The sequence below is a fragment of the Rhincodon typus genome, chromosome 42 (assembly GCF_021869965.1).
Source record: "Rhincodon typus isolate 14 chromosome 42, sRhiTyp1.1, whole genome shotgun sequence".
In the NCBI taxonomy this organism is placed as follows: domain Eukaryota; kingdom Metazoa; phylum Chordata; class Chondrichthyes; order Orectolobiformes; family Rhincodontidae; genus Rhincodon; species Rhincodon typus.
In genome coordinates, this window is record NC_063373.1 from 8110876 (window position 1) to 8125748 (window position 14873).

The 14873-nt window shown below is 44.2% G+C and overlaps 1 protein-coding gene and 1 pseudogene across 3 annotated transcripts in view; one reads left to right on the top strand and one right to left on the bottom strand.

Moving 5' to 3' along the window:
* The window catches only part of LOC109928196, a 73276-nt pseudogene that overhangs the window by 52021 nt on the left and 6382 nt on the right, over positions 1-14873 (bottom strand).
* LOC109928198 (gastrula zinc finger protein XlCGF8.2DB-like) overlaps positions 320-14873 on the top strand; it is a 41269-nt gene continuing 26715 nt past the window's right edge. Inside the window, exons 1-3 of one of the 3 annotated variants that reach the window (XM_048619260.1) lie at positions 376-442; positions 1984-2514; positions 5870-7020. In XM_048619260.1, coding sequence (XP_048475217.1) covers positions 5979-6932 — 954 coding nt within the window. In that variant the 5' untranslated portion in view covers positions 376-442; positions 1984-2514; positions 5870-5978 and the 3' untranslated portion in view covers positions 6933-7020. Of the gene's footprint in view, positions 443-1983; positions 2515-5869; positions 7021-14873 lie in introns of those variants that run through there. The other 2 variants (XM_048619261.1, XM_048619262.1) reach the window with 2 other exon arrangements.

Genomic DNA, 14873 nt, shown 5'->3' on the forward strand with positions numbered 1-14873 from the left:
GATGAAGGGTCTAGGCCCGAAACGTCAGCCTCTCTGCTCCTATGATGCTGCTTGGCCTGCTGTGTTCATCCAGCCCTGCACCTTGTTGTCTCGGATTCTCCAGCATCTGCAGTTCCTACTATCTCTGATTCGATTTTAACCCCCTTCAAGACCCAGTTGGATGCGTATGTCCAGACTGTAGCGAGTGTTAACGCTCATGTCAATTGCCGCAGGAAATTTTTTACGATGTTGAAGGTATTACTTAAAAGCACATTGTTGTTATTGGTGTCTATGAGCACTGGTCCATTTGCCAATCTGAACTGAAGCCCAGTATTCCGCTCGGGGAATATCCCCTGTCGACAAACAGGAGAGCACTGCGCAGGCGCAGTCCTGGAGGTACGGAGCATGCGCAAATGTGTTATTGCCGGTCGACAGATGTTTTTTCGTCTTCGGTCCGAAAACGGTGAGAAAAGGGCGGGGTGGAGGGAGCGAATGGATACGGTGGGTGCATGGGGAGGTTTCGTGAAAGTCTTGTGTGAACCGCAAGCCCGAAAATTATGTTATCGGCGGCCTATTTACAGGGAGTGAGGGCGAGTCGTTAATTGGAGACTATTCGCCGTGGCTGGGCCCCCGGGGTAACGGCCGCCATTTTTATTGGGGGCACTGGGCGGCAGGGTGAATGTGCGGCCACCATCTTTGTTAGGGGCTAATGCTTGTAATGATGGGTGGGCTTGGTGCCCATTGTTCAGGATGGAGACTAGGAACAAAACAAAGTTGCTGGAAAAGCTCAGCAGGTCTGGCAGCATCTGTGCAGGAGAAAACAGAGTCAACGTTTCGGGTCCGGTAACCCTTCCTCAGAACTGATGGTGGCTGGGAAAACGTCAGTTTATATGCAGCAAATAGGGAGGTGAGTGGGGTAGGGAGTAAACGATAAGGTAGAGCCCAAAGAGAGAGAAAGACAGTTGGACAGACAAAGGAGTTGCTAACGATCAGGCTGGGAGTTGTGCCTTGAAGTGGCAGGCAACAGGTAGTCCAGGGTCTTTTTTGTGAGCAGAACGTAGATGTTCTGCGAAGCGGTCGCCAAGTCTACGTAGATTGCCACTTCAATGCACCACCCTGCTCTCTGGTCAATATCTCTGTCTCCGGCTTGCTACAGTGTTCCATGAAGCCCAACGCAAGCTGGAGGAACAACACCTCATTTTCTGCTTGGGGACCCTACAGCCCTCTGGACTCAATATTGAGTTCAACAATTTTAGGGCCTAAACTCTTCCATGTCCCAGGCCCCCCACCCCACACACCAGGCCTTGTTACCACATAGCCTGCCACTACACACCCGCTGTTGTTAGTCACTAACAGTCCCCATTAACAACTATTCACCCTCCCAGCCTGATTGTTAGCAGCTCCTTTGTCTGTCCAACTGTCTTTCTCTCTCTTGGGCTGTATCTTATTGTTTACTCCCAACTCCACCCACCTCCCTATTTTCTGCATATAAACTGACGTTTTCCCAGCCACCGTCAGTTCTGAGGAAGGGTCACTGGACCCAAAACGTTAACTCTGTTTTCTCCTCCACGGATGCTGCCAGACCTGCTGAGCTTTTCCAGCAACTTTGTTTTTGTTCCTGATTTACAGCATCCGCAGTTCTTTTGATTTTTATTCAGGATGGAGACTACATGTCCATCAAGCTGTATTCGCCATTCACACTCAGTGTTTTATTGATGAGGCAGAGCCGGACCACAGTAAAAACAAAAAGAAACAGATTTTTCTCTCCATATCCACTAACTCATGAGACATTCTGCTCTGTGTGTCCTAAGATCTGTGGATCTGTTCAGTCACATGAAGGCCCTACTCATGATCCACATAGACATCACTCGTATCTACTGCTGACCATTAGACGCTGCACTGTGCAGCAGGGAGAGTGTGTGGCCTTCCTTGACCAGGAGGAGGGGATGTTGTGAATATCTATCCCAGACTGACGGGGATGCATTTTGTGAACGTTTCTTTCAGGACATTACAAGTGGATTTGCAGATGGGAAACTCCAAGTAAATGTACTTGCACCATCAAACTCTGACAGAATTACTCAATTCATCAGGACCTGGATAATAGCAACCTTTGTCTGTGAGGATTGAGTTCCAGCTCATTCCCAATTGCTGCATAAAATTTCTGCCTTAAATCTCTGCACTGTCTCTGTAGAATTTCCCAAACGTTTAAATCTTAAACATGAAAGTAGGTTTTAACCTCCTAATGTAAGTCTATTACAAACACCTCTATGAAATCTCCCCTCATTTTCCTTTGCTACAAGGAGACTCATCTCAGTTTCTCCAAACACCTGATTCCCCAATGTCTGTTTACTATTTATAAGGTTTAAGTCAGGATTGTGTTGGAACACTCTCCACTTGCTTTCATCAGTGCAGCCCCTAACAATATTTAAGAAAGTGAACTTCCTCCAGGACAAAGCAGTGTGCGTAAATGGTGTCCCATTCACCAACTACAACATTCAGTCTCTCAACCCTGAGGCACAGTGGCATCTGTAAAAGGTAAAGTCGCCATTTTCCTACCAGACCAGACAGTTGTTTTCTTATCCGAGAGAGATGACTGGTGGTGGTTTAACCTGAAGATCACCATGCTTCAGGAGAGGGGGAGAGGTTGAGAAGGAGAATCTATCTCTTGTAGATAGATATTCTTGATGTGCACCATCTGTTGTGCTGCAGTAACTCACCCAATCTCCTTCAACAGCACTTGGCAAACTTGGACCTCTACCAGCTAAAACGACAAGGGCAACGGGTCTGTGAGAATACCACCACCTGTAACTCACACTCCAAGCCATATATCATCGTGAAACTATATCACTGCACCTTCACTTCACTGGGTTGCAATCATGGAGCACCCTTCCTAACAGCACTGTGGATGTACTTCCACCCCAAATACTGCAGCAGTTAAAAAAGACAGCTCACCACCATCTTCTGAAGCACTATTTGAGATGGGTAGTAAATGTTAGCAAAGCCAGCAAACACCCATGTCACATGAATGAATAATGTAAAAATAACCTTAACCTTGCAACTACCCTCATCCCTTGAACCGTTCTGGTAAAACTGTTTTGTTGCGTCACTCTTGGGGACCCTCCCATTGTTCACAATGTCGGGGGGATCTCTGGTTTGCACAAACACAGACAGACTGAGTTCCTGTGTGTGATATCATCATGTACTGACAATTGCACTAGAACTCACTTCCTGTAAGGGTGGTAGAGAGAGAAACCCTCATAACATTTAAGAAGTATTTAGATGTACATTTGCAATGACAAGATATACAAATCTATGGGCCAAGTGTTGGAAAATGGGATTAGAATAATTAGGTGGTTGTTTTTAGGTGCAGACGTTTTCTGTTCTGTATACCTCTGTAACCCTGAGACAGAATATCACAAGCAACCTTTGATACCAGGTCAGACAAGGATATATTAGAATAGATTACAAATGATTTTCAATGTTTTAGGGAGTATCTTCACAAAGAAGTGAAATAGAGAGGCAGAGTAGTTTAGGAGGGAATTTTGAAGCTCAGGGCCCAGGAATTTTAAAGTGCCACCACCACGTGGAGAAATAAAACATTGGGTATGCTCATTGGCTGGAATTAGAAGAGAGCACATATCTTGGAGATTTGTGAAACTGGAGGAGATTACAGCTGGAGAGAGGGTTGTCGATGCTGGAGGACGTTACAGAGATAGGGAGGGCTGTGAGACTGGAGGATATATAGAGATAGGAAGAACTCTCAGAACAATTTGAACAGAAAGATGAGAAATTTACAATTTATGTTTTTAACCTGGAGTCTATCTCAGTCGGTGAGCAGAGGGTGATGGTTGAACAGCACATGGTGTGGGTAAGCACACTGGCAGCAGAGTTTTGGATATGATTTGAAACTTATCTTGGGATAAAATATTTCACCATGGTTGTGAACAGTCCAGTTCAGTGTCAAGACAGTTGCCAGAAATAGGAATGATGTCAGTGGAGAGGGAGTTTAGTTTTTTACTGGGGACAGCTTAAGTCTTCTTAGTATTTAAACGGAAGAAATTCCTGCTCATTCAGTACTGTACATTAGACAAGTCAGAATGGTGTGTGACTGGGAGGGATGGTGATGCTACCATAGTCCTTGTAAGTGGTGGAAGGTGAAAATGGAAACATAAAAAATAGGTGTAGGTCATTTGGCCCCTCAAGCTTTCCCTGCCATTCTGTAGGATTGTGTTTGATGTGTTGTAGGTCTCAAACTCTGCTTCGCAGAATCCCTGCAGGAGGGAAGCAAGCCATTCGGACCATCAAGTCCGCCTAGACCACCTCCCTACCCTATCCCTGCATTCCCATGGCGTATCCACGTAGCCTGCACATCCCTGGACTGTGAGAGGAAACCCACACAGACAAGGGCAGAATGTGCAAACTCCACACAGATAATCACCTGAGGATGGAATCGAACCCAGGTCCATGGTGCTGTGAGGCAGCAGTGCTAACCACTGAGCCACCGTGTCACCCCCACACCTCGGTATAGCCTTCAACTCTTGTATGTTCCAAAAATCTATCTGCCTCCTCTTTAAATACTTAGTGATCCACGCTCCATAGCTCTCTGGGTTAGAGAATACCAGTCAAAATGATGGCACGATGGTATTATTGCTGGACGATTAATCCAGAGATCCAGGTAATGTTCTGGGGCCCTGGGTTCGAATCCTACCATGGCAGATAGTGGAATTTGAATTCAATACTAACTAAGAGTCCAATGATGACCTCAAATTCATTACTGATTGTTGGAAAAACCCAGCTGATTCACTAGTGCCCTTCAGGGATGGAAACTGCTATCCTTACCTGATCTGGCCTACGTGTGACTCTTAACAGTTCCCTAGATAAGTAGTAAATGCTGGCTGAGCCAGCAGTGCCCTCATTCTATGAATGAATTTAAAAAAAAAATCCCTGCTCCCGGAGAAGAAATTCCTTTGCATCTCTGTTTTAAATGAGTGTCACCTTATTCTATAACTATGTCCTGAGTTCAAGATTCCCTCACTGGTGGAAACATCTTTTCAGTGTTGACCCTGTCAAGCCACCTCACAATCTTCTATAATTCAATAAGATCACCCCTCATTCTTCTAAATTCAAATTAATAAAGGCTGAACCTGCTCAGCTGTTCTTGTTCGTCTCAGGAATAGTCACCCTTAAAATACAGGGACCCAAAATATATACTCTTCTCCGTATGCAGCCTCACCAACACCCTGTTCTATTGTTACCAGTCTTCCGGTTTTTGAACTCTTCCCCACGCACCTCCCCCACCCCCCCTAACCCCAGCAATAATGACCAAAATTCCATTCACTTAATTACTTGCTGTACCTGTATGCTACCTCAGTGTTTCATGCACGAGAAGAAACGTGTTTTTGGAATCTCCCTCAATTTAAGTAATTCTTTATTTTTTGCCTTTTTCCTACGAAAACCTATACTTTCGTAGATTAATATCCATCTGCTAAGTTTTTGTCCACTCATAACCCATCGATATCCCCATGCAGATTCTTTGTATCCTCATCACAAAGGTGACAGTTTTCATTAGGCTGTAGTTGCCTAAAATCCCACTCCATTCCCTCCTTTTTCACTCACTTCTCCTCACTTTTCCAGTTCTCTTTCCCTTCTTCCTCATCTTCAATTGAGGCCAGAGTCACGTGCAGTCCAAAGCAATGGCAGCTTCCCTTTCCTGAAGGATATTTGTCAATCAGTTGGGTTTTTATCACAGTCCAGCAGACTTCTTGGTCATGTTTTCCGAGAGCTGGCCCCACAAATGACCAGATTAGTTCAACTCAATTTCACAACCTGCCTTTGTGTTGTTGTGGGTTCTGTCTCACTCTTCTGTTCTTTTTTAAAATCAATTATATAGGGCAGTACAAGGGGAGAATTTGCAGTCAGGAAAGTGAAATGAAACATCACCTCAGGATCTGGTGGAGTTGCTCAATTTTTCCTAACCTGAATATGATTGGATTTTGAACATGGAAGGAAACAGCACTGTTCAGAGTGGGGAGAAACTGTACATGTGTTCTGTGTGTGGACAAGGCTTCGGCCAATCTTCTGGCCTGTCAAGACATAAATGCAGACACAATGGTGAGAAACCATGGAAATGTGAGGATTGTGGGAAGGGATTCAGATCCCCTTCAGAGCTGGAAACCCATCAACGCTGTCACACCGGGGAGAGGCCATTCACCTGCTCCAAGTGTCAGAAGGGATTCACTCGGTTATCCACCCTGCTGTCACATCAGCGAGTTCACACTGGGGAGAGGCCATTCATCTGCTCAGAGTGTGGGAAGGGCTTCTCTCGGTTATACCACCTCCTGACACACCAGCGGATTCACACTGGAGAGAGACCATTCACCTGCTCAGAGTGTGCAAAGGGATTCACTCAGTTCTCCAGCCTGCTGATACACCAGCGGGTTCACACTGGAGAGAGGCCATTCACCTGCTCTGAGTGTGGAAAAGGCTTCACTAATTCATCCAACTTGTTGGAGCACCAGCGAATTCACACTGATGAGAGACCTTTTAAATGCACAGAGTGTGGGAAATGCTACAAAAGTTCAGGGGAACTAATATCCCATCAACATGTTCACACGGATGAGAGACCATTCACGTGCTCTCACTGTGGGACTGCATTCAAGACAGCGTCTGGCCTCACTAAACACCAGCGAGCTCACAGCGGGGAGAAACCGTTCACTTGCTCCGAGTGCGGGAAGGGATTCACTCAGTCATCCAACCTGTGGAAACACCAGCGAGTTCACACTGGGGAGAAGCCATTTACCTGCTCTGAATGTGGGAAGGGATTCGCTGAATCATTCACCCTGTTGAGACACCAGCAAATTCACACCGGCGAGAGGCCATACACCTGCCCCCAGTGTGGGAAGGGATTCAAGCACTCATCCAACTTGCTGACACACCAGCGAGTTCACAAGTAACTACAATATTTGGATTTGGCTGTTAATCTCATCAAATGTTCATTGTGGTGTGTTTCTGTTGATGTTAATAAACTAAACCCCAATTCAAGTGTTTAATATTCTGAATAAAATAGGGTAAAAAAATTGGTATAATATAGAGAAAGGAGCTTAGTTCTGGAGATCAAGATGTAGAATCCGTTTGGGTTGGGATTAGAAACCATAAAAAGTCACCTATGGAAGACTTTTATAGGTCCTCAAACAGCAAGTGGACTGTATGATATGGTTTTCAGCAAGAGACAATGGTAGTTTGAGAGAAAGCCGTGGTGATTATCATGGGAGTTCTAATCTACATATAGATTGGAAGAATCAGCTTGGTAAAGGTGATGTGGAAGATGGAGTGGTTTGGGGTTAGTTTCTTTGAGCGGCATGTTCTGCAAAAAAGCAGAGGGCAGGCTATACCAGAGCTAGTATCGTGCAATGAAATGCTGTTAGTCAGTGATTGTGCCTCTGGACAGCAGTGATCATAATATGATTGACTCTCTCATTAATTTGAGGGAGAGGAGTGTGGGTCTAAGTCTGGTATATTAAACCTAAACAAGGCAAATTATGAGGGCATGATGTCACAGATGGCTAAAATTAATTGGCAAATTAGGATAAGCCATAGCTTAATAGAGATGCAATGGCAGTCCTTTACAGGGATATTTCAGAATAAGATCACATGGGGTTAGCGATAATACATTAGTTTAAATTGAAGATTGGCTATCTGGAAAGCAGATAGACAGGATAAATGGGTCTTTTTCTGGTTGGTAAGCTGCAACTTGTAATGGGCCACAGGATTTGTTCCTTTTTAAAATCCATATTAATGACTTAGATGCAGGGATAGAATGCCCTATAGCTAAATTTGCAGTTGACACAAAAACAGGTAGGAACATATAGTTGCAATAAAGAAGAAGGAAATTTACAAGTGGACGTAGGTAGGTTGGGCAAAAGGGCTAAAGTTTGGCTGATGGATTAAACTTGGATAAATGTAAGGCTATCCATTTTGGTCAGAAGAATAAAAAGGCAACTTTGGGGCAGTACGGTGGCTCGGTGGTTAGCAATGCTGTCTCACAGCGCCAGGACTGGGTTCGATCCCAGCTTTGGGTGACTGTCTGTGTGGAGTTTGCATGTTCTCTGTGTCTGCATGGGTTTCCGCCAGGTGGTCTGGTTTACACCCATAGTCCGAAAACTTACAGGTTAGGTGGATTGGCTGCGCTAAATTGCTCTGTAGCGTGCTGGCTTGGTGTGTGAGCTACGGTAAATGTAGGGTTTCGGGGATGGGCCGGGTTTGGAGTGGGATGCTCTTTGGAGGGGTGATGTGGACTCAATGGGCCGAACGGCCTCTTTCCACACTAGGGATTCTATGATTATCTAAATGGAGAGAACTTCGAAGTCCTTCGACGTAGAACGCTCTGGGCATCCTTGTTCATGAATTGCAGAATGATGGTGTGCAGGATATAGGGAAGGCGAGTAGAAGTTTGGCATTTATTGTTAAAGGAATGGAGTATAAAAGTAGGGAGGTGTTGTTGCAATTGTACCAGGCATTCATGAGACTGCATCTTGTGCAGTGAGTACAGTTCTTTCCCCTTGATTGAGGAAGGTTACAGTTGTGTTGGATGCAGTTCAGAGAAGGTTAATTTCAGCAATATGGCTTGTTTTATGAGGTTGAGTGCTTTGGGGCTATACTCACTAGAGTTCAGAAGACTGAGAGGAGATCTGATTGTGGCGTATAAGATACGAAAGAGGGTTGACAAAGTAGATGTAGAAAAGATGTTTTCCCACCCTTTGTTGGGTCATAATTTTAGGCTGAGGGGGTGGCAGATTTAAAATACATGGGGAAGAATTATTTCTCTCAATGGGTTGTGAACCACTGGAATTCCATACACCACTGAATGGTGGATGCCAGGACACTGAATAACTTTAAGGACGAGATTGACTGACAGATTGTTAAATAGTTATAATTTGAAGGGTGATGGGGAGTAGGCAGGAAAATGGAGTTGAGGCCAAAATGAGATCAGTCATGGTGGTATGAAATGGGAGAGCAATGTTGAGGGGGTGAACTTCCTCCTCCTGCTCCTGGTTCTTATGTTTTAACACTCAGATAAAGTACATTATAGTGATAAACAATTGAAACAAAGGATGTGGTATTCATGGCTAACAACAGGGAGTTAAAACTAGCTTCAGGTCGAAAACAAAACAAGGTATAATTCTGCAAGTATGAGCGGCAGATCAGAGGATTGACACAATTATTTAGCTAACAGGAAAATGAAAGTAGGCAAAAGTGAGTCATATTCCAGGGGCAAGAAGTGATGAGTGGAGTGCTGGGATCTCAATTTTTCACTGTTTATTTCAATGACGTGGAATGAATGGACAAAAGATATGGCTGCTGCATTTGCTGGTGACACAAAGATGGAGGGACAAGTAGGTTGTGAAGAGGACGCAAGGAATATATGCAGAGACGTATCAACAGGTTAACTGGGCCAAACAAAACGGAGATTGTGTGTAAAACGTGACCCTTCCTTCTTTGGCAACAAGAATCGAAAAACAGCATATTATTTAACTGGTGAGAGGTTACAGAAGGTTGCGGTACAGAGGAATCTGGATGTCTTGGTACATGAATTACAAAACGTTCGCAGGCAGGTACAGCAAGTGATTGGGAAGGCAAATGAAGTGTGATTGTTTACTACAAAGGAGTGGAATGGAAAAGTAGGGAATTAAAACATAGCATTGCTGGAGAAACTCAGCAAGTCTGGCAGTGTCTGTGGAGAGAGAGAGAAAAACAGTTAACATTTTGAGTCCTGTACCTTTGTTTTTATAAAAGTAGAAAATTTCCCTTCAGTTGTGCAGGGTATTCATCAGAGCGTATTCAGTGCACTGTATAGAAGTCCGTCTCCTTGCTCAAGGAGGGAAATGCATTTGATGCAATTCAGAGAAAGTTCACCCAAATGACTCCTGGTATGACCGTTATATGACAAAGACAAGTTGGGCCTAGATTGAATGCAGTTTAGAAAAAGGAGATGTGATCTTATTGAAACATACAAGATCCTGAAGGAGCTGACAGGTGGATACTGAAAGAATGTTTCCTCTTATGGGAGGGCCTGGGACTACAGGATCCATTTTTAAGAGTTGAGGAGAATTCTTTCTCCAAGTGTTGTGAATCTCTGGAATTCTCAGCTCCAGTGAGTGGTGGATAGAAGATCCTTGAATATTCTTAAGGCAGAAGTAGATAAATTCTTTACAAACAAGCAGGTCAAGAGGTACCTGGGCAGACGGTAATGAGGAATGGAGACCAAATCGGGACAGCAATGAATTTACTGAATGGGGGAGCAGGTTGAAAGGGCAGAACAGCCTATTGCAGCACTTGTGTGCTGTTTTGTATGTCATCTAACAGTCAAACAAATCAGGTTTGTGTTAAGCACATAGAGACATTAAAAGCATCCAATACTTTAACAAATTAGTTCACTTTGAAAGGCTCTCTCTTTCCCCTGTTTCCTCCATCCTTCACCTCCATACAGTCATAGAGCACGGAAACAGGCCCTTTGGTCCAACCAGTCCATGCCAACCACGATCCCAAACTAAACTAGTCCCACCTGCCTGCGCTTGGCCCATTTCCCATCAAACATTTCCTATCCACGTACTTATCTTTTAAATGTTGTGACTGTATCTGCATCCACCACTTCCTCTGGAAGTTCATTCCACATAGGAACCACTCTCTTTGTAAAACAAAAAAATTTCCCCCATAGTCTTTTTAAATCTTTCTCCTCTCACCTTAAAAATATGCCCCCAATCTTGAAATCCTCCACCCCAGGGAAAACAAAACACCTGCCATTCACTTTATGTATACTCCCTCATGATTTTATAAACGTCTTATAAAGGTCACCCCTCAACCTCCTTTGCTTCAGTGAAAAAAGTCCCAGCCTTTCCTTATAACTCAAACCCTCCATTCCCAATAAGTGTGAGGAGCTCTTTTGTCACTAACTTTTCTCTTTGACAAGAGGAAGGTAATTGATGTTCTGTTACTTCTTGTTCAGTTTCATCGTAATTCTGTTCTGTCTTACTCCAAGTTGTTTCTGTTCTCAAAACTTCAGTTACAGAGTTCCATGCCAACCACAATTCAAAACCAAACATGATATTGAATGCCAATTTCCACCCCGCTGTCACCTTCACCTGGTCCATCTCTGACTGCTTCCTTATCTTTGTTTCTGGAAATAGGCTGGCCACTGATATCCAGTACAAACCCACCAACCTCCATGGTGACCTGGACTTTACATCATCAAATTCTGTTTCCTGTAAGGACTCTAACCCATTTTTCCAGTTTCTCTGTCTCCATTGCATTAGTTCTGATGATGCCACTTCTGCAGGAGGGCGTCAGAAAAGTCCACCTTTTTCCTCAACTGGGTTTCCCTCCTATTGTGGTTGACAGAGCCCTTAGTCGTGCCCAACTTACCTCCCGCACTTCTGCCCTTGCCCCTTCTCTTCCCTCCCACACAACGATAAGGTCCGCCAGTCCTCACTTACCACGCCACCAGCCTCCACATCTAAAGGATCATAAGCTGTCATTTCCGTCACCTTCAATGGGATGCCAAGACCAGACATAGATTTCCCTCCCTTCCTTCGTCAGCATTCTGCAGGGATGATTCCCTTCAGGAATCCTGGTCCACTCTTCCTCCATTCCCAACACCTCCTCACACCCCCATTTCATCATAGAAGGCTTAACACCAGCGGTTTACCTTTTCCCTCCTCACTATCCAAGGCCCCAGACATATCTTCCAGGTGAAGCAGCAATTTACCTGCATTTCGTATGATCTAGTTTTCTGTATTCACTGTTCTGAGGAAGGGTCACCGGACCCGAAACATTAACTCTGATTTCTCTGCACAGATGCTGCCAGGCCTGCTGAGCTTTTCCAGCAACTTCTGTTTTTGTTCTTATTTACAGTATCCACAAATATTTTGGCTTTTATTCTATATTGACTGTTCACGGTGTAGTCTCCTCTACACTGGGGAGACAAAACACAGACTGAGTGACTGCTTTGCAGAAGGTGTATGTTCTGTCTGTAAAAATGACCCCGAACTTCCAGTTGCCTGTCACTTCAACATACCACTGTGTTTCCACACCGACATAGGGGAGGCGATGGCTTAGTGGTATTATTGCTGGTATTATCCAGGATAATGTTCTGGGGACGTGGGTTCGAATCCTGCCATGGCAGATGGTGGAATTTGCATTCAATAAGTATCTGGAATTAACAGTCTAATGATGACCGTGAATCCGTTGTTGATTGTCAGGAAAATACCCATATGGTTCACTAATTTCCTTTAGGGCAAGGCCCTCTGGGCAATAAATGCTGCCTAGCCAGCGACGCCGTCGTCCCGTGAATGAATAAAGGATATCTGTCGCTGGCCTGCTGCAGTATTCCAGTGAGCCTCAGCGCAAACTTGAAGAACAGTATCTCATCTTCTGCTGGGGGACTCTGCAGCCTCTAGGACTGGACATTGAGCTCAATAACTTTAGGGCATGAATTCTGTCCTTCCAGGTATTTTTTTTTTTAACTGACGCACACCTGGTTCTGTCATAACATGGATTACTTTTAGCACAACCTGTCCACTTTCTCTGCCACTCTTAGGCGTATTATCACATTACATGGGTAGCTTTCACCACAGCCTACTCATTCTCTCCTACTGTCAGCCCTCATTATCACTTATTCACCTTCTCTTCTGTGCTGGCCTATTGTGAATAATCCTTTTGCTGGCTGACCCCTTTCACATTTCTTTAGGCTGTCTCCACCGAACTGCTCACCTCATTCCTCCACAATCATGTCTTCAGCATAAATGCCACTTTTTCCTAGCTGCTGTTAATTCTGATGAGTCACCGGACTCGAAATATTAACACTGCCTTCTTCCCCCACGAATGCTGCCAGACTTGCTGAGTTTCTACAGCAGTTTATGTTATTGATTGAGAATTCCGCCTAACTTTCTTTGATATCAATGAGGTAGGGTTTCAGCCAATGAGGAAGCTCCGGCCTCAGTCTCCACCCCCCCCCCACCATTCGCTCCTATTGGTCCTCTGTCTCTGCCCAGTCTCCTCCTATTGGTCCAGAGCTTCAGTCAATCAACCGCCCCCCCCACCCCCAAAATCCCCAAACCCAAAGTTTCCTGTTTCTTTCCCCTGTAATAGCATCCAGGAGCGATAGTGAGGGATCATCCTGACTAACAGAGTTATACGAAGAGACCATAGGTACAAGTTGTCCATGCCAACCAGATAACTTAAATTAACCTAGTCCCATTTGCCAGCATTTGGCCCATATCCTTCTAAACCCTTCCTATTCATGTACCCATGCAGATGCCTTCGAAATGTTGTAATTGTACTAGCCTCCACCACTTCCTATGGTAACTCATTCCACCACCTTTTGCGTGAATAAGTTACCCTTTAGGTCCCTTTTATATCTTTCACTGTAAACCAATAGTTTTGGATCCCGTACCCTGGGAAAAAGACCTTGGCTATTCACCCCTCATGATTTTATAAACCTCTATTAGGTCGCCCCTCAGCCTCCGGCGCACCAAGGAAAACAGCCCCAGCCTATTCAGCCTCTCCCTGTAGCACAAGCCCACGAAACTAGCAACATCCTTGTAAATCTTTTCAGTACCCTTTCGAGTTTAGCAAACAGCAGGGAGACCAGAACTGAACACAGTATTTGAAAACTGACCTTATCAATGTCCTGTATATCCACAACATGGGATCCCAACTCCTATACTCAATGCACTTGACTAATAAAGGCAAGTGTACCAAAAGCATATCAAAAGAGTTTTGAGCAAGCTGTCTCTACCTCTGCTGAAACCTACATGTAAAAGCAATAGGAAGCATCCGAACTGCAAACTAACTGTCCAAGTGTATACATCAGAGCAGGGAGGAGCGTGGGGGTGTCAGAAATATTGAATTGCCTTTTTAAATAGACACAAAATGTAACCACATCTGTTGTCCATTCTCACATCTCAAGGGCAATTTCACCCTTTTACTGGTTTCTGCTGTATGTAATTTTATTACATCACCATCAAGATATCTTTTAACATTTGATTATTAGAAGGTAATATCGAATGTCATTAGAATCTTGCCTTTGCAGTATGGTAGATAAACAAAACTTAGAAAGTAGGATGCAGCATAGGAAATACACAATGTTAGAGATCATGAGACTTTAAGTCCAGTTTAAAAAAACTTCTTGCAGCTAAAAGCTAAAAATAGCTCTTGAAGATAGCGAATACCAAGATGTCAGTGAAATAAATGACAACAGATGTAGCTGCATTAAGAGAAGAACAGAATAACAATGAATATACAGAACATCGTGGGGTAAAGTGCATTGTTTCAGAGGATTAGATAGGGTGGACAGTGGGAGCCTTTTTCCTCGGATGGTGATGGCTAGCACGAGGGGACATAGCTTTAAATTGAGAGGTAATAGATATAGGACAGATGTCAGAGGTAGGTTCTTTACTCAGAGAGTAGTAAGGGCGTGGAATGCCCTGCCTGCAAAAATAGTAGACTTGCCAACTTTAAGGGCATTTAAATGGTCATTGGATAAACATATGGATGATAATGGAATAGTTTAGGTTAGATGGGCTTCAGATTGGTTTCACAGGTCAGCGCAACATCGAGGGCCGAAGGGCCTGTACTGTGCTGTAATGTTCTATTTCTTATGACTGTAATTGGGGAGAGGGAGGGGTTAATTGGATAAGAACAAGAATAAAAGAGAAAGAAAAGGCTGTGCAATGAAGAAGAAACAGAATCAGAAGATGAAGACCCAAGAGAAAGAGAAAAGTACTTGAAGAGGAAAGACCGAGGCTGTAAAACTACGAGAAGTCCCTTTCAGTGCGCTGCTGTGTAGTTGTTGACATGAGCAGTGTAAACTGCATTGAACAGTAAATTGCTTTTTGAAT